The sequence below is a fragment of the Scyliorhinus canicula genome, chromosome 5, assembly GCF_902713615.1.
Source record: "Scyliorhinus canicula chromosome 5, sScyCan1.1, whole genome shotgun sequence".
NCBI lineage: Eukaryota > Metazoa > Chordata > Chondrichthyes > Carcharhiniformes > Scyliorhinidae > Scyliorhinus > Scyliorhinus canicula.
Genome location: NC_052150.1, coordinates 168,046,813 through 168,067,288, shown reverse-complemented (window position 1 = coordinate 168,067,288; position 20,476 = coordinate 168,046,813). Strand labels below are relative to the sequence as shown.

Below are 20,476 nucleotides of genomic sequence, written 5' to 3'. Positions count from 1 at the left end.
GGTGAGTGCAGAGGACCTACAGCTAACTTAGAGATCGGGGCACCCTTTCAAAATGGCAGCCTGATCTCTAAATTCAGCTCCCCAGGGCTAAACAAATTCTAAGTGGGCTAAACCGATGAGAAACTCCCCAGGGTCCAAATAAGTGACGAAGTGTCATTGACTAGCAGTGGGGAACTTGCCAGCAGAATTCCATGCTCCAGGAAAAACCCACCAGAAGAGAAATTTGAAATGTTTTGGGAGAATCGCGCTCAGAGGTAAATTCAGGAGCTCCTGTGCTCTGCACCTCAGGTGTGACTCTGGGTTGGATTCTTCCGTCCCATCTACCGCAAAATCGCCATGGGCAAGACTTGGACAATAGAAAAGTCCATTGACCTCGGGCAAGAATCCTATGTTGCCAGGTGGGCGCGGCTGGAGAATCCTGCTCCCTGAATCTGATCATTTAAAGGAAGCCTGACTTGCCTGACCCCAGTGGAAGTGGCGTCTACCAGTCTAGGCTGGGCAGGTTCAGCATGGACTGCTTGAATTTGGGAATGTTATAAAGCGTTGGGAAAGGCTCAAGCATGTGGGAGAGCTGCTTGGATACTGAGACAACTACTGGAACAGAGAATGTGCACCCCCACATTGCTAGATGCCTGTTGCTGCAGGCCCTATCCCTTAACCTAGTGAATATTGGCTGGGGAAGTGGCAGAGTTGGGTGCAGACCTGAACCCATTTTAAATGGCTGGAGAGCACACCATGTAAAATTTCTAGGCTAATTAAGCGTTTTACATTCATTTATTTACATATTGAGGTTAATAGTATAATTCAGGCAACTGGCTTGAGAAAGTTACTGATCGAGACTGTGAGTAGTGACAAGTAGAAATAGCACAGGAAAGTTAATATTGTGCAACAGTGCTTTTTAAGGGGCACTGATAGATGTTTTTAAGATAGTTTTAAGGATCAATAAAAACAACTTGCCTGCTTTGTTGATGCAACTTATGCAGTCCTCTCAGCCTCCCAGAAATTTGATTTGATTCATTGGTAGATGAACAAACAGCTGAAACAGGTTTGTTTTGCAGGTGCATGCGGTGGAGTTGTCGTGACCGCGGATAGCCCGACCCCTCTTTTCTCACCAGGTTGGCCCAATAATTATGAAATACACTTGGATTGTTCTTGGGTCATCTGGGCACCCCAGGCCACAGTGGAACTCAACATTTTGGCTCTAGATATTGAACCGGATATGCGTTGTAACTACGATAAGCTGGTCATCAGAGATGGTAATAATTATTTTCTGTATTTCATGTTGTGGCATTCCCCAAGATATAACAACTCTTACAAGACCCTCAATCTTGGAAATTCAGAGTTTTTTTGTGCCAGCCATTTAAAAAAAAAAATGTTCACTTCATGATGAAATAAACCCCACTCGTACAGTAATAAAGCTACTCAATTATTCACAGATAGTAACCTTAAGTCTAAAGTTGTTTTGCCTTGTGGGTTACCAGACGTTTGAAATAATCAGTCATTTGGACTCAAATGGTGAAGTTTCTTTGAGTACACTTGTCTGATCACATTTTGTGCTTCTGGGCAGGATTCTCTGCTGTGTGCTGCCGGTGGATGTGTTCACGTTGAGGCGGAGAATCCAGCGTCAGGGGAAAAAACTGTATCAGCACCCTGATGCTGTGGTCCCCTGCTGGCAGTGGCATCAACGTTCGCACTTTGTGATCCATTTGCATCCTATTAACAGGCCAGGCACCATGGGCGGGATAATCTTTAACCGGGGGACGGGTCGGAGAATCGCCGGGCCGGGTGCGATTCATGCGCCGCCTCCCCGAAGCCGGTCCGGTGATTCTCCGGTGAATCAGCGCCATTGGCGTGGGTGCGGTGCCGGTCGGGGGCCGCTCTACCCGGCCCCCCCCAGCAATTCTCCACGTGGGATGGGCCGAGTGGCCACGAAGATACCCCGACTCTCGGTGGCACCGTTCACATGTGGTCTTGCCCGGCGGGACCTCAGCGCCCATCCTGCGGGGGATGGCCTGGTGGGGGGGGGAGGGGTGTCTGACCCCCTGGGTGGGCCTCCACCGTGGCTTGGCCCGCGATCAGGGCCTACCGATCGGCGGGCCGGCTTCTCCTGGTGGGGGCCTCTTTTACTCCGCGCCGGCCCCTGTAGCTCTCTGCTATTTTGCGTTAGGGCCAGCGTGGAGAAGGATGCTACCGTGCATGCGCGTGTTCGCACCAGTTGCAGCGCGCATGCGCAAATTCGCGTCGGCCGTAGCACGCATGTGCAGACCCATGGCGCCCATTTGGCTGCTGGTGCTGCATGAGTTGCTCCAGTGCCGTGCTGGCCCCCTGTAGGGCTCAGGATCGCTGCTCCTGGGAGCCTGTTGACGCTGTCGTAAAATGCAACGACGTTTACAACGGCGTCAACACTTAGCCTCAGGATCAGGGAATCCCACCCCATATTCTCCAGCATGCATGATTCTCCATTCCTCTGGGCTGGGAATCATGTGGGCGAGAATTAGTGCAGGTCCTGGCAAGCATGTATGTGATGCGGTGGACCTCGCGTGGGCCAAGGGAGTAACGCTTTAAGGGAGTTGCCCCCAAAGTCCATTGGAGGGCCACCCTCACACGCACCTGTCCACTGCAGCCACACAAGACCTCCCTCCCGACCAGAGACCAATTAATTAAATGAACCTTCCCCAGAGCCCTCCTAATTAAAGAGACCCTTCCAAGCTCTCTCCAATTATCTTCCATTAGTTTTTCTCATTTTGTGATTCCAAGAATTTCAAAATAATCACACTTTTGGGACGGGCTTTTCATGCCTCCATCCATGTCAGAATGGAGGCTAAAGAGCTTTAAAATGGCAGGTGAGTCCAAGTTCAAGGTTTCCTGACACCATTCTCGAAATCTTCAATTTTTGCCAGCCCAAGGTAAGGGTTAGGGTTAGGGTCACAACACTTTATGCAGCACATCCCACATTTGCTGGTCCCATTGCAGGGGTGGACACTTCAGAAACTCCCAAAAATGTTGTTCAAGTCAGGTTTGCTTTTGCAGTAGGTGTGGTTCACAGCTCCTCAAACGAGTTGTAAACCATGGGGAAGCTCAGGTCTGCAGTCAGGAACCAAAAATCAGTCAGGCATTCAACAGTCTCTTTGAAAACCGTTTCCCATCTTACCTTCTCATTGAAGCCTGTAATTGTGCCCAAATAAACACGCAGGCATTGAAAAAACACATGAAAGAAAGATTGATTTATTACAACGTAATAAAGATGTCAGTTAAACAAATCTCACAATCCCCTTTTCCACTTTCAAAACGTACTCCTCACTGACTGAGCCCAATAGTCATTCTTCATACTCAGCCAAGCATTCATATTGAGGTCATCTGGCAAAATAAATGTCTGGTCATCTGTCAGCATGCTTCTGTGGATACAGTTCCCAGGTAGCCTCATTATGAATGTTTGGGAAAGACCAAATATTGACCCAATTGTAATTTGTTGCCCACAGTTATGTGAGACTTTAAAATGTGCCACCATGAGGTGTATCACCATTGCGTGTGACAACTTTGGAATTCTGGCACTGAAAATGTGCATTTCAACAAGTCTTACAGATTTATTTCCCTTTAGGTGACAATAATCTTTCTCCAATACTTGCCACTTTGTGTGGCAGAGAATTACCTGGACCACTCCGATCTAGTGGTGATGCAATGTTCATTCGATTCACTTCTGATGAGGCTGACAATGGTGGCGGTTTCAATGCTTCTTTCTACAAGAGTGAGTTGAAACTTTTAATATATTTTACTTTCTGAAACTTAATACATTTGAATAATTTCCATTAATATGTGAACGCCATTTAATTCATGATTGACCAAGCCTATTATGAATTAAGACAGGAAAGTGAATGGCCAACTCCCATAGTACAGAACATCATGAATGTTCCCAAAAAAAATATGTATTTGAGCTAGTAATGATTGCATGGCTAGAATCCTGGGATTTTAAAAAAGCCTACAGATTGAGGAAAGTAAAAATCTTTATTGACTTAAGATTCAAAGAATGAATCATCATAACTTCCAGAAAACAATGCAATTTTGCAATAATATTCCTTGAAAAATATATAAATCTGTATATAAAACACAGTCAGTCAAAACAGAGGCTATAAAACAATTAAAAGCGAAATATTGGATGGTTGATGATTTTTTGATTTATAAATGGCATGTATAATAACTAAGATTAGCAATATACCCAATTTTAAATGAGAATTAATGTTGGCAGGTAACCATTCTCAGTGGCAGATTTCATGCTTGACAGGTTTATACTTCATTTATCTGTGCTCCTCTCTGGGGGAATCAGTCTATTCAAAATAATTGGATTAATTTTTGTATGAAGATTGTTAACAAAGGAGTATCGGCAATTAGAATTTCTGCCTTTAGATCTCCACATTTTTCCTGTTAATTGTCTATTTTGGCTAGTGGCTGATATATGTTGGCTCCAGTGTCAAAGGTCTGGCACACTGCTGTGCAAGTTTTTTATATTTTCATATGAATGTTTGGATGTGGCAAAGCAAAGACTGCTAGTTGGCAAAGATTTGTCCCCAAAGCAAAATATTACAGTTTAAAATATTTTTTATGTGTATACACATGCTGTCTTTAAATAATGGTTGATATCTTTACCTTCTTTTAGCTTGTGGTGGCTGGCTCCGTGCTGACCGCGGTGTCATTCTTTCCCCCAACTATCCTAACGCATATGCACCACATCTCAATTGCACTTGGCGTGTTGCTGTCACCAGCGGTTCCATAATAGCTATCCATTTCAATCAGACCTTCCAGCTTCCAAGTTCTGGCACAGGTTGCACAACGGGTGATTATTTAGAGGTAAGCAACTTTTTGCCCTTTGCAACAGTGGATGTTTTGTGAAGGTTTCGCTTTTGATCTTGCATTAAAAAGAATTAATTTGCATCCATTTGGTGTGTTTTGTGTTCACTGGATATCCCAAAGCATTTAACAGCCAATGATTTATGGTTGATGCACAGTCACTGGTGTAGTAAAACAAGATGATAGGTGTCAAGAAACATTCACAATTACCATTGCCACTAAGAGAGAGTCTACTCAACTCCCCTTGACATACAATGGCATAACCATGACTGAATACCCCACTATCAACTACCTGAGAGGTTACAATTAACACTAAATCTAAATGGACCAGCCAAATAAATTGGATTGGATTTGATTTATTGTCACTTGTACCGAGGTACAGTGTAACGTAGTGTCCTGCGTACAGTCCAGCCAGATCGTTCCATACACGAAAAAACATAGGACACATAGCCAACCAGCACTCAATATCAAGGGACATACATGAACAATGTCCTTCTGAACATGGTATTAGAAGGTTACATAACCCATATGGAATCAAAGACCTTCATGAAGATTGTGGAAAAAGTGTTTTGTATCCTTTAACTATCCTGCTGAGTTATAATCAGGAGCAGCTAATCGAAAATCTGGCAAATATAAAACAATTTGCTTTTCAGTATGATAGAAAGCCACATGCCAAATGAAATACTGTGTTAAATCAGTAAACAATATTTCAGCTATAGTAAAAGCAAAATACCACAGATAGTGTAAATCTGAATTAAAAACAGGAAATTGTAAAAAAACTGAACAGGTCAGGCAGCATATGGCCACGCTGCACCGGAAAAGCAGCGCAGCCTGGCCGTCGAAAGCTGAGAGACCACGCCCCCGGAATCTACCCGGCTCGCAACGCCTCGCGAGATTCAGTGGAATCCCACGAGATGTTCCAAGGGGAATTCCACCCACGATGGGCGGGATCGCGTTTTAACAAATCTGCATATTAGAGTGAGGCAGTAAGCCTCACTATAATGTGTAGATTCCCAAGGTACTTGAGGCTTTGGGATTCAATCCCTTTGCCTTGGGCATCTTGGGCAAGCGCTGTTTGGTACTGCTTCCCACAAATGGGGACCCGATGGAACGGAACTTGTGGGGGTCTCCAAGAGGATTGGAGGCCCTCAGCTGCATGCCCTTTGGGCAGGGTAGTGCCCTGGCACTGCTGCTGCAACCTGGGTACTGCCAAGGTGCCCAGGTTACACTGCCAAGGTACCATGTTGGCACTGCCAAGTTACCATGTTGGTGGGTCAAGCTGCCATTTTTGCATGCCTGTGATCGGGTCGGGGTTGCCTGATGTGGGTGTTGGTGGGGGGCCATGGGGGACCCTCCTATGTTGCATTTGGGCTGGCGGGGGTGTGGGGGGAGGATTATTTTTGGGGCCTTGGAGATCAGGACGCCATTTAAAAATGGTGTCCCGATCTTTCGCTACAGTGGGGAGTTCCGGCGAGCAGAGCTCCCCATTGTAAAAAACGGGGCTATGTGCGGCCTCTGCCGTGCGTTCTCCATTCAGGTCCCTTATTCAAAGAAAAGCACGTTGAATAGCCATGTGTTTCTCGGCATTGCAAGTGCCAGGAAACACGTGGCTAAATGCACTCCCTCGGGGACTTTGTTCCATTTTGGGAAGATCACTCCCAAAGTTTCAAGTCCGTATAACTCTTCAGAGCTAAAGAGAGGGAGAATTGCAGTGGATTTTATACTGTTCAAGAAGGGGTGGAGCAGGTGGAACAAAATAGACGGTCAGGAATAGATGGTAGTCAGGAGAAACTTGACAAAGATGTCAGTGGCACAAGACAAAGGGAGTATTAATGGTAGCGCTAAAGACTGCAGAAGGTGTTGACAGGGGCATAAAGGTAAAGTAGCAGAATGTGTAAACAGCAGAATAAAGTAAGAAGTAGAGGGATTGAGTTCCGGAGCCATGAAGTCATGTTGCAGTTGTACAAAACTCTAGTACGGCCGCATTTGGAGTATTGCGTACAGTTCTGGTCGCCTCATTATAGGAAGGACGTGGAAGCTTTGGAACGGGTGCAGAGGAGATTTACCAGGATGTTGCCTGGTATGGAGGGAAGATCTTATGAGGAAAGGCTGATGGACTTGAGGTTGTTTTCGTTAGAGAGAAGAAGGTTAAGAGGTGACTTAATAGAGGCATACAAAATGATCAGAGGGTTAGATAGGGTGGACAGCGAGAGCCTTCTCCCGCGGATGGAGGTGGCTAGCACGAGGGGACATAGCCTTAAATTGAGGGGTAATAGATATAGGACAGAGGTCAGAGGTGGGTTTTTTACGCAAAGAGTGGTGAGGCCGTGGAATGCCCTACCTGCAACAGTAGTGAACTCGCCAACATTGAGGGCATTTAAAAGTTTATTGGATAAGCATATGGATGATAAGGGCATAGTGCAGGTTAGATGGCCTTTAGTTTTTTTCCATGTCAGTGCAACATCGAGGGCCGAAGGGCCTGTACTGCGCTGTATCGTTCTATAAGTCTTACAACACTAGGTTAAAGTCCAACAGGTTTGTTTCGAATCACTAACTTTTGGAGCACTTCTACTTCCTCAGGTGAATGAAGAGGTAGGTATCGTCTTGCATCTTTGACTTTGTCTATATACATGTTCTGGAACCTATCTCTTCATTCACCTGAGAAAGGAGCAGTGCTCCAAAAGCTAGTGATTCTAAACAAACCTGTTGGACTTTAACCTGGTGTAAGACTTCTTACTGTGCTCACCCCAGTCTAACGCCGGCATCTCCACATCACAGCAGAATAAGGGTAAGTGCAGTGCTCTGTGAAAGCAAATCTAAAGAACAAGTGACAGATGGACCTCTGGGGAAAGGGAGCTTCTGGGAATAAAAAAATGGATTAAAAAAGTAATCATATTTCAACACCCGAAAAGAGATATGATGATGTTGCTAATTTGATGTTGTTCAATAGAGCATGAAGCCTTCTAATAAAATTGCCTTACATTTATGGAAGAGTTACTGTCACCTGGATTAAAAGAGGGAAAATTTGTAAAGCCATAATGTAAGAATGAAATAGAAAAAAATGATATGATCATATTATGAAACTGCTGTTTAGAACAATTTTTTTTGGGTGGCTTCAATATAATTCATTTTTGTTGTCCTGGTTCAAAGTTTAAAAGTCTATTTGCTTGTGACTTTTAATTAAAGCCTCTGATATTTTGCATGGTGCTTTCCATATAGTTAAGGAATGGACCTGATGAGTCGTCCCCGCCTTTGACCTCCCATGGAGGAAATGGACGCTATTGTGGTGGGAACCCTCCTTCCACCCTGCATACAACAGACAATCAGCTCCTTGTACACTTCATTTCTGACGGAAGTAATGAGGGCCAAGGATTTAAGTTGACTTATGAAGCTTCAGACTATGGTGAGTGTATGAGCAGGCATGTGAGATATGGGATTACCCACATTTATTTACATCCATTGATGCTCAGTGCACGACAGTGCCAGAAATTTATCTTCAAATATTTTCAGCTGTTGGGATGATAATAATCCGTGTTAGATCCCAGAGACAGATGCGGATGTAGTATGACAGAGCTTGCAATGCAGACCAGATCAGTCAATCTGACGTGTTCTGCAGCGTGGTAAAGACTATGTTCAGCTCAATACAGGAGGCAGAACTCCCATTCAAAATGACCCTTATAAATATGGAACTGGGTATAGGGCGGCCATGTGTAATTTCCCAATGTGCCATGTACTCTTTTTAAAGTACAGTGTCCAGGAATTCAGGCATCCAGAATTGCAACAGTTCATTTCAAACAATTTCAATATTAGGATATGTATTTTAGGCATTCCTAAACATTTGGAATTTAAAATGGTTTCCCACTGGCATTGAAATTTTACAAAATATTTATAGTGCTGAAACATAGCACTTGGCCAACAGGTCTGGGTTAGTGTTTTGCTCTACGCAAATCTCCTCTTAATCTCATCCCAATGGCATTTCTTCCTGTTCCTTTCCCTCTAGTTTGCTTATATAGCTTCTTTTTGTAAGTATTTATGCCTTTAACTACTCTCTGGGTGAAGAAATTTTTCTTCAATAATATTTAGATTTATCAGTAATATCTTTATAGCCCCCCAGTTCAGTCTCTCCCGCAAGTCTAACGATCAAACCCTTTCACTGTTTTAAAGATCTCCATCAGGCCATCCCTCAGTCTTCTCTTTTCTAGATAAAAGCGACCCAGCCTTTCAATCTTTCTTGCTGGTATATCTCTGTTCTGGTATCATTCTTAAAGTCAGACTCACTTTTCAAAGAGAACTAAGAGACTGCTGTGTGCTCTGCTTCACGGAGACATGGTTCACTCCTGCTTCACCGGACTGTGCCCTACAACCAGAGGGCTTCTCAAACCCCCGAATGGACCGTACGGCGACCTCGGGCAAGACAATCAACACCTCCTGGTGCCTAGATGTAGCAACACTGGCGAGTTTCTGCTCCCTGGACCTAGAATGCCTGACACTAAAATGCCGCCCCTACTACCTTCCGCGGGAGTTCAGCTCCGTTATCCCGATGGCAGTTTACATCCCACCCCGTGCGGATGTGAAAATCGCACTGGACGAAATATTCACCACCACAAATAGCCTTGAAACGAAACATCCCGAGGCCCTGTTCATTGTAGCTGGGGACTTCAATCAGGCCAAGCTCAAGAGCATACTACCAAATTACCACCAATACATCACCTGTTCCACCAGAGGCCCAAAAATCCTGGACCACTGCTACATAAATATCAAACATGCCTACTGCCGGGCGGCACAGTGGCACAGTGGTTAGCATTGCTGCCTACGGCGCTGAGGACCCGGGTTCGAATCCCGGCCCCGGGTCACTGTCTGTGAGGAGTTTGCACATTCTCCCCGTGTCTGCGTGGGTTTCACCCCCACAACCCAAAGATGTGCAGGTTAGGTGGATTGGCCACGTTAAATTGCCCCTTAATTGGAAAAAATGAATTGGATATTCTAAATTTATAAAAAAAAAGAAAAAAAACATGCCTACTGCTCTATCGCCCGCCCACACTTTGGCAAATCTGACCACAAGGCTGTGCTCCTGCTCCCGGCCAAAGAAGTAAATCTGCGTGTTTCCCAACCGGAAACCCTGGATGAACAGGGATAGCCACTGCTTCCTGAAGTCTAGGTCTGTGGCGTTCAAGTCAGGCGACCCGGACCTCTACACGAAAGCCAGATATGATATAAAGAAATCCATCAAAGATGCCAAAAGATAGTACCGGACCAAGCTCGAGTCCCAGGCTAGCCACACGGATCCCCGCCGTCTATGGCAAGGTCTGCAAGACACAACAGGCTGCAAGATGAAGGCATGTAAAATCATCAGCTCCAATGCACCCCTCCCTGATGAGCTCAACGCATTCTATGCCCATTTTGAGCAAGAGGTCAGCGAGAGCGAGCCCTCCACCCCAGATGCCGCAGATGAACTTGTATCCGAGGTCACCACTGCAGACGTCAGAGCAGCCTTCTCGAAGGTCAACCCACGGAAAGCCACTGGCCCGGATGGGGTACCCGGACGAGCACTCAGGTCTTGCATGGATCAGCTGGCAGGGGTATTCACAGACATCTTCAACCTCTCTTTACAACAATCTGAGCTCCTAATCTGCTTCAAGAGGACGACCATCATCCCTGTACCAAAAAAACGTCAAGCAGCGAGACTTAATGACTATCGTCCAGTGGCTCTGACATCCATCATCATGAAATGCCTCGAAAGGTTAGTCATGGCACGAATCAACTCCAGCCTCCAGGATTGCATTGATCCACTACAGCTCGCCTAGCACTGCAACAGGTCCACAGCAGACGCCATCTCCATGGCCCTGCACTCTACCCTGGAACACCTACATAACAAAGACACCTATGTCAGACTCCTATTTATCGACTACAGCTCAGCCTTAAACACCATCATTCCTTCGAAACTCATCTCCAAACTCCATGGCCTTGGCCTCGGTTCCTCCCTCTGCGACTGGATTCTGAACTTTCTAACCCACAGGCCGCAATCAGTAAAGATAGGCAACAACACCTCCTCTACGATCATCCTCAACACCCCGTGCCCCACAAGGCTGTGTCCTCAGTCCCCTACTATACTCCTTATACACCTATGACTGTGTGGCCAAATTCCCCTCCAACTCAATTTTCAAATTTGCTGATGACACCACCGTAGTGGGTCGGATTTCAAACAATGACGAGACAGAGTATAGGAATGAGATAGAGAATCTGGTGAACTGGTGCAATGACAATAATCTCTCCCTCAATGTCAACAAAACGAAGGAGATTGCTCTCGACTTCAGGAAGCGTAGTGGACAACATGCCCCTGTCTACATCAATGGGAACAAAGTAGAAAGGCTCGAGAGCTTAAAGTTTTTAGATGTACAGATCACCAACAGCCTGTCCTGGTCCCTCCCATGCCGACTCTATTGTTAAGAAAGCCCACCAACGACTACTTTCTCAGAAGACTAAGGAAATTTGGCATGTCAGCTATGACCCTCACCAACTTCTACAGATGCACCATAGAAAGCATTCTTTCTGGTTGTATCACAGCTTGGTATGTAGCCTGCTCTGCCCAAGACCCCAGGAAACTACAAAAGGCATGACTGTAGCCCAATCCATCACGCAAACCAGCCTCCCATCCATTGACTCTATCTATAATTCCCGCTGCCTTGGGAAGGCAGCCAGCATAATTAAGGACCTCGCGCACCACAGACATACTCTCTTCCACCTTCTTCCATCAGAAAAAAGATACCAAAGTTTGAGGTCACGTACCAACCGACTCAAGAACAGCTTCTTCCCTACTGCTATCAGACTTTTGAACGGACCTACCTCGTATTAAGCTGATCTTTTCTCTACACCTTGCTATAATTGTAACATTATATTCTGCAGTCTCTCCTTCCTTCCCTATGTATGGTATGCATTGTTTGTACAGCATGCAAGAAACAATGCTTTTCACTGTATACTAAAACATGTGACAATAACAAATCAAATCAAATCATTCTTGTAAATCTTGATTCACCTTCAGTGCCTTTATAGATAAATAAAATCAGAGAATGATTACAATACAGAAGAGAAAGAAGGTATTTTGGCCTGCCATATTGTGCTGGCTCTCTTACTTAACTTACTTCCACACCTCCGCTTTCTATCCTTGGCCCTGCACATCCTTTCTTTTCAGATAATAATACAATTTCCTCTTAAAATTTGAACCTGCCTCCACCACAGTCTCGGGAAGTGCATGGCAGATCCTAACCACTCACTGCATAAAAATCATCCCCCCCCCCTCCCCCATGTTGCCATTACTTCTTTTGCCATTTATCTTAAGTCTTTGCTATCTGGCCTCAATCCTTCCACCAATGGGAGCAGTTTCCCCAGATCTACTCTGTCCAGATCCCTCATGATTTTGAACACCTCAATCAAATCCTTCAACGTTCTCTTCTTCAAGGAGAAAAATCCCAACCAATGTATCTGCGTCACCGAAGTTCCGAATTCCTCCCGGAACCATGCTTCTCATGTATCTATACTTCATTCTCACCTCTATTTACTCGCTGGAGGGAATTATAAGCCAAAGTGAGGAGAAGTCATTATTGAAAGCCTCTAACATATTTACAGGCCACTGTACTCTAATGAGATGACTCCATTGTGAGCAAGAACTGAATAAATTAATTCCAACAAAGACAGTAAACAAAGAGTGTAAAATAGCTGAGAAGCTGCGACCCTTATTGTGACCTGTATTGTATGACAGGGATCTATCAAAGTAACAGTTTAACAACTTAACAACAGACTGACAAAAACGATATTGTCTGGACAAACAGAGGACAGTACATCTATTGACAAAACAGCATTTCATGCAGAACTGAAATGATGTAACTCAAGAACTGTTCGGAACTCCAGTGGGTAATGGATTGTTTTCTCCTCATCAAGGACTCTTTTCATTCCACTAAACCCTCCTGTGTAATAGAATGGGTCAGCCACTTGTGCCCTTTTGATAACTTTGCGCTGAAGAAATCTGAAAAAGCTTTGATGAAAATTGATGCAAGGATGTTTAAATGTACCTCTGAATACTGGAGAATTTCTGAGAGAAAATTTTAAGTGTTGCCTTTTTTAGCATTTGAATTTTAAAGCTCTGTTGGATGCAAATTCATGTGTAGGTGATTTCAGGCAGGTACTTTGGGAACATTTCTGAGGACACAACAATTGTATTATGCACACATTTTTGTTAACCAGCATCTTCTTAGCGACATATTTATGCATCCTTGTGATCGATTTTCCTTTATTTTAAAGTAGTCAATAAGATGTTGTTTGTTCTTTTGTAGCCTGTGGTGGAACTATTTATGTTTCGGATTCTCTCCCTTTTGGATACATTGCCTCAATGAACTACCCTGACAATTACCCACCAAACATAGACTGTATCTGGACCATCACTGTTCCAAATGGTGAAGCGGTTCAGCTGGATTTCAATGACATATTCTACATTGAAACAGATTCTAAGTAAGATCAATATTTGTGAATTTATTAATCTTGTGCTTCATTCGGTCACTTTTATTTTGGTCATTGTCTGTGTGGAGTTTGCACTTTCACGCCTTGTCTGCAGGAGTTTTCTCCAGGTGCACCGCTTTCCTCCCACAGTCCAAAGATGTGTAGGTTAGGTGGATTGGCCATGCTAAATTGCTCCTTGGTTTCCAAAAATGTGTAGGTTAGGTGGATTGGCCATGCTAAATTGCTCCTTGGTTTCCAAAGATGTGTAGGTTAGGTGGATTGGCCATGCTAAATTGCTCCTTGGTTTCCAAAGATGTGTAGGTTAGGTGGATTGGCCATGCTAAATTGCTCCTTGGTTTCCAAAGATGTGTAGGTTAGGTGGATTGGCCATGCTAAATTGCTCCTTGGTTTCCAAAGATGTGTAGGTTAGTTAGTCTGGCCATGTTAACTTTCCCCTTAGTGTCCAAAGATATGTAGGTTAGTTGGACTGGCCATGGTAAATGTCCCCTTCGTGTCCAAAGATGTGCAGGTTAGGTGATGTTATGGGGTTAAGGGGATGGAGTGGGCAGGTAGGCCTAGGTAGGGTCGGTGCAGACATGGTGGGCCGAATGGCCTCCTTCTGCACTTTAGGAATTCTATCATTTGCAATAAATGAGTAATGTGAAAAATGTGATCTGTTGAATTCCTTAGAATTATGGACAAACTTGAACTGAATCAAGCTAAAAAAAGGTATAGACTGGAACTTTAAGGTTGAATTGGTGAAACATGAGATTGGATAAGAAACATTAAAAACAGTGATGACTTGCTGAAAGTAATGCCAAATTGGGGGAGGTGTTGAGTAAGTACTCACATCATTATTGTTTCCATCTACATAAATGATCTTGATACAAAACCCAGCTGCAGACTGGTAGGATTTGTTGACCGTACTGAATTTGTCAAGAATGCAACAAAAGGTTTATGTCAGGATTTAGATTAATTATGCATTAGGCAAATAATAAATTAGACAGTGCTCCAGGTTAAATATGGAACAAAGGTTTAAAAATAGGCAGCAGGTATATACAATGAATAGAATCAAAGTACTACAGTGGGCCCTAAAAAGAGACTTGCGAGGAGAAGAAGCCAAGTCACTGTGACTGTCCAAGTCAGGTGACAAATCAACCAAAAATTCAAATAGAATTCTAGGATACAGAGCAAGAATCATTTAATGTACAGTCGCCTGTCCCAAACATGCAATTTACTCCAACCCCAAACTTTGGGATGGAACTGCATTTTTGTAACTGGACAGTCAGATCTGCTTTATATTTCCACCAGAGGAGTAAGGCTTCTTCAATTTGGGAATTTAAGGATGCCAAGTAAGGATTGTGGAGGGTACAAGATTTGAGATTAAAGATTAAAATCTTGGGTAACATGGTAGAACAAGCTCAAAAAGATCAATTAACTTAATACTACTGCTGTTCTTCTTACCATTTTTCTTGATGATGAGAGCCCAAATCTGTGCACCGTTTTCACCTATTCTCTCCTCCAACAGGGAGTCATTGGTAGCAAGTTGTGGAAACACCAGGCATTTCTTTTCTCAAACCCTGTGGCCAAAAGTAACTCTCTGATACTACTTGAGAACAGCTAATTTAGCATAGGCCGAGGTTTGAACTTTGGGCAGTCCTAGTCCATGTCCATATGAACATAGAACAAAGAAAATTACAGCACAGAAACAGGCCCCTCGGCCCTCCCAGCCTGCGCGATCCAGATCCTTTATCTAAACCTGTAGCCTATTTTCCAAGGATCTACTTCCCTCTGTTCCCCGCCCGTTCATATATCTGTCTAAATGCATCTTAAATGATGCTAAACTGCTTATTACCTTAAACAGGAGGGTCTTAAGAAGAACCCAATTTTTCAAGATACGTATTTGATTGTCAGAAATATAATTCAATAAATGTAAAATGCACAGTTACAGTCACAAAGGAATGTAATTCTTTAACAAAGCTGATATGTTCTGAACTAGATGTAAATTTGATTACCTGGAGCTACATGATGGAGCTACTTCAAATGCTCCTCTGATTGGACGTTTCTGTGGATCTACAAGGCCTTCCCGCCAGAAATCGACAGGTAGCATTTTGTATGCACGATTCCGAACTGACCATGCTTTCAGCTATAAAGGATTCAAAGCTAAATACTCAATAGGTACAGTAACTTTGTCAAATTTTATTGTGATGGACTGTTCTTTTATTTTTCTAAGGATATGAGGTGGAATATGTTACTGTGAAACATTGATTACTGGGTTCAGCGGCTAAGAACTCATGCAGGATCCACAGGTTTTTGCACTTAAATTTCAATATGCGATTCTAGCTCAGCAAGACTTGCGATAGGATCATGTCTGAAATTGCTGGAATTTCCCGGGCCATTGACAATGGGCTGGGAGGCAGAAAGGCTGGGGAAATAGTGTAGGAAAACATCGGAGTGTGCTTTCCACCATGCTATTTTGCAGGTCAGGTGGAAGGCGAGCTCCTTAAGTGCCTAATTAAGAACTTCGCCTGCCTTTGCTGGGATTTTTCAGTTGAGTTGGGAGAGAATGAGAGCACGGACTCTCAATAAAGGATAAACTTGCTTAGTTCACACAGCTGAGGAGAAAATTGACAGCTTTATAATGTGATCATAAGCTGTCTTTTTAGTGACCTATTTTGCCAACCTGGCAATGCCAATCTGCCAATGCCAACTTGTGCTGGGGGAAATACAGGGGTGGATCCTAGTGGGAGCCACATTGGAGGGGGGGGAGGGAGGCAGGATGCATATATGTGTGATGGGAGAAGTGGGGTGGGAGCAGACATTTGCTGGCAGTGAATACCAGATAGGGAGGTTTGGTTGGTGAATAATGTCGTGATGGTGGGTGGGGAGAGCCCCCGAGACTTCTGTGACGTGGGCTGGGGGTCGTTAGACTGCAGTGCTGGTCGGGATGCCCTTTAAAGATGGCGCATTAATCTGATTGAAGCCGGTTCTTGGCTTGAAGAAGAGCCGCCACACCAGAGTGAATGTGTAAACCACGCCCACGCCCACGCCCACTCTCCTTTTTTGGCAAAGAGGCTCAGAATTCCATGAGAAATCCCGCCTACACCGATGGTGGGATTTGCACAGTTTTTCTCACCGGAAGTGGAACTGCCGACAATCATACAGTACAGAAGACGCCTTCAGTCCATCATGTCGGCACCAACAAAACTACACTAAATCAACACTAATCCCACTTTCCAGTACTTGGCCCATAGCCTTGAATGTTATGACATTTCAAGTTCTTACCCACTTACTTTCTAAAATGTCTGACAACAGGTTGAAGTCCAACATGTTTGTTTCGAATCACTAGCTTTCAGAGCACCATTGTGGACGGGATCCAGATCGCTACATCTCGCAAGATCGTGTTAAATCTCGCGGGGCGTAACGACCATCGGGAATCCCGGAAGAGGCTTCTCTCTGGGGTCTACCGGCCTTAGTTCCTGCGGGACATGGACGATAAATCGTGCCCATAATCTCATCGACCTCAATCAGGTCCCCCCCCTCAGCCTTCTCTGCTCTAAAGGTAACAGCCCGAGCCTCTCCAGCCTCGCTTCATAGCTTAAATACTCCAAAGGGGCAACATCCTGGTGAATCTCCTCATCACCCTTTCCCGTGCAATCTCATCCTTCCTATAGTGAGGCGACCAGAATGTTGAATGGCGACTAAAAGGCTGACTATTGTTTCTGGAAGGCTGTAAAGTGTCCAGTCAAAAATGGTATTCCTCGAACTTGCATTGAGTGGCATTCCAAGGGTTGAAAGGTCAGTGTGGGAGCAGGAGCAAGGTGTAGAATTGGAATAACAGGCAGCAGAAACTCAAGATTATGCGTGCAGACTGAATGGAGGTATTCGCCAGAGCAGTCACCCAGTGGGTGTTTGGTCTCCCCAGTGTAAAGAACACCACATCATGTAGAACAAATACAGTATGCTAAATCGAAAGAAGTACAAATAAATCTTATTCCACCTAGAAAGGAGGAGGTAAAAGAGCAGGTGAAATGAAAATCGCTTATTGTCACAAGTAGGCTTCAAATTAAGTTATTGTGAAAAGCCCCTAGTCGCCACATTCCGGCACTTGTTCAGGGAGGCTGGTACGGGTGTTGCATTTTCTGCGTTTGCATGGAAAGGTGCTGCAGGAAAGCGAGGGATGTAGGAGCTGATTGAAGAGGTTGTCAAGGTAGCTGTGGGATTCAGTGGGATAATGGTGAATATTGATTGTGAGCCTATACCCAGAAATAGAGGCAGAGAAGCCATGGAAGGAAAGAGTTCGAGATAGACCATTTAATGGCAAGAGAATGGTAGAAATTGGAAGCAAAGTTGATTAAAATGTTCCACATATCCCACGAAAAGGCAAGAATAGCTAGGTTACATGTGGGTAATCATAACCATGTTTATTCTGAACTAAATTTCAATGGTTTGATGTGTATGAGTTTGTTTTGCAACAGCAGCACAAATGGCTAAGACAATTACTATGAAAATTCTCTTTATCTCGAAGCATTTAATGAGGGGATTTCATTCCATCACCTTTAGCTGTATGTGGTGGAACAGTCTCTGCACAGAGAGGATCTCTGCAGAGTCCTGGATACCCCTCACATTACTCAAACAATTCTCAATGTGAATGGCTCCTGGAGGGACCCGAAGGTCATTACCTCACCATTACTTTCAGTGCATTCAACCTGGAAAGTACATCTGATTGTATCAAAGACTTTGTGGAAATTCGAGAGTATAATGCAAGTGGTGAGTATATTCAGGATTCAGAGCTTGAAGAAAGCTCTTCTCAATGGCAACTAGGGATGGGCAATAAAAAGCTGACCTTGCCAGCAACGTACACCCACATCCCGTGAAGGAATAAAAAACCAATCAGAAGTGTGAACTTGCAGTGGATCAGTTCAACCCTACAATTTTCAGAGCACTACCGATATATTTCCCTGGAATGGATCTATAATTCGTAGACACTGCCCAGAATTTTTCACAGAGGTGTTCCTGCCCTCCACCCTCATGAGCTATAAAGGTGCCCGACTCTGCATGGCCAGGAAGCCCCAACCTGATTTAACAATTAGTCAGCTTGTCAATTGGTTCAGATCATTGCCTCCACCCCTTTCTGGGTGGAAATTCCACCTGTCAGAGCTGCGGTCAATAAGATGTCCGGCAATTCTCCATTTGCAGCAATGCCCAGTCAGGCAAGAGGGGATAGGTGGCTTTTGGGTAGTCGAGTAGGGGGGTAACGACTGGAAGTGAGGATCACAGTGAGTGGACGTCCTCTGTTGAACACAAGCCTACACACTCCTCCCCAGCTGGCGTGTTTACTTGGCAGCCTCACCACATGTTGTGGGCACCCTGACTGCTGGGAAAACACCATTAATTGGTCACTTAAGGGCCTCATTTAGCCTGAGGGTGGGGGGGGCTGCCTGACAATATCCTTCCACTGGTAAAATGCTAGCAGAAGAGAGTGGACCATGGATATGGTGCCACATCCCACCCCATCTGTCAACCCTCTTAATGGAAGTGGGTGGAGGGAAATTGCTGCCTTTGATACAGTATTACCAAGTTAGCTACGTTGACAGATCTTACCTCATGTTTTTTCTTTTCCTATATTGTTTCAAGAGGTTGTGAGAATCTTATGTCAGTGGGATTTATGAGAAAATTCATGTGTGATTCAACCTGGGTTTTCCCGCCCAAGTCTAGCTGAGGGCATTGTTTGAGAGCACATTTCTTGATGATCTGTAAGCTATTCCCGAAGACATGGCACACTGAAATGCTCATGTTTTGCACTGTTATACCTTTCTGGTAGTTATTTTGCGATGAAGACTTGCTCACAAAAAACAAAACATCAATATATGAATATTAAAACCCAATTAAGTGCACACTGTGCTGTTGCCTGCTCCAACATTATTATGTGCTTTGAGAACCAGCAGATCCATATTAGAAAATCACTAAATGGAATGGGTTAAAGGTGAAAACACACCCATTAATCTTTGGTTATTTAATGTCCTTGTCCTGTTTCTTGCATTTTGTAATTAGAATATTGACTTGTACAGCACAGCTGGTTCCTGTTAATGTTAAAGTGCAGATGATGTAATATCTGATCTCTGTTTCATTCATACAGGCCGTTTGCTGGGGCGACACTGTGGTAACACGTTGCCACGTGCTGTGGATACTTCAAGCAGCATTGCTTATGTCAAATTCAGCACTGATGGATCTGGGAATGGATCAGGATTCAGCCTGCAGTTTGAAGCTAGCATTGAAGGTAGAATTGCCCAGCAAACTAGTTTGGAGCATTTTTCAAAACACGTATGTGTGCTCTTCAAAGTGTAAGATGCTGCAGATAGCTGGTTTAGCTCAGTGGGCTAGACAGCTGGTTTGTGATGCAGAACAAGGCCAGCAGCGTGGGTTCAATTCTTGCGCCAGCTGAGAGTTCTGAATTCTCACTCTGTGTACCCGAACAGGTGCCGGAATATGGTGACCAGGGGCTTTTCACAGTAACTTCATTGCAGTGTTAATGTAAGTCGACTTGTGACAATAAAAAGATTATTATTACTAGTAATAGCATTTTGTCAATCAGTATTAGCAACTCCTTGATTGGGTATAGTATGTAGCCTTAGCCAGGCTGTTTTGGTACAGTAACATCATTGGCAACAATGCAGAAAGGGCTGTCACACAAATTGGAATAAATCCAGCCAATTACTACACTGCTATTTCCCAAACACCAGCAAAGTGATGGAGGGAATTGTCAACAATTTCAAATCTGCCAGCGCTACTCCGTTTCAAACCTCATTACAGCCTTGGCCCAATAATACAAACTTGTTTGGAATCCCAGAAATGAAATAAGAATGCCTGCCCTGCCAAAAAGGAAACAATTCTGTGGTGTCAAAGATCCCTAATAAAATTGAAGAAGCTGGAGATCAAGAGCATAACTGTTCAGTGGCTCGAGTCAAAAGAAAGAAGCTTTTGGTTACTGGAGGACAGTCGTCGGACCCCGGTACTTTGCTGCAGTAATTCCTCAGGGCAGTGTCTTCGATCCAACTTTCTACAGTCGCTTCATCAATGACTTTCCCTCAATCATAAGATCACTCATGGGGCTATTGACCACTGTTCACCAGATATTCAACTG

The 20,476-nt window shown here is 44.3% G+C and overlaps 1 protein-coding gene across 1 annotated transcript in view; it reads left to right on the top strand.

The window, feature by feature from the left end:
- The window catches only part of cubn (cubilin (intrinsic factor-cobalamin receptor)), a 450,080-nt gene that overhangs the window by 254,283 nt on the left and 175,321 nt on the right, over positions 1-20,476 (top strand). The window contains exons 34-41 of the mRNA XM_038796451.1: positions 1,059-1,256; positions 3,599-3,745; positions 4,652-4,842; positions 8,062-8,245; positions 13,170-13,344; positions 15,332-15,510; positions 17,896-18,102; positions 19,472-19,612. Of these exons, the coding sequence (XP_038652379.1) occupies positions 1,059-1,256; positions 3,599-3,745; positions 4,652-4,842; positions 8,062-8,245; positions 13,170-13,344; positions 15,332-15,510; positions 17,896-18,102; positions 19,472-19,612 (1,422 nt within the window). The remainder of the gene's footprint in view (positions 1-1,058; positions 1,257-3,598; positions 3,746-4,651; positions 4,843-8,061; positions 8,246-13,169; positions 13,345-15,331; positions 15,511-17,895; positions 18,103-19,471; positions 19,613-20,476) is intronic.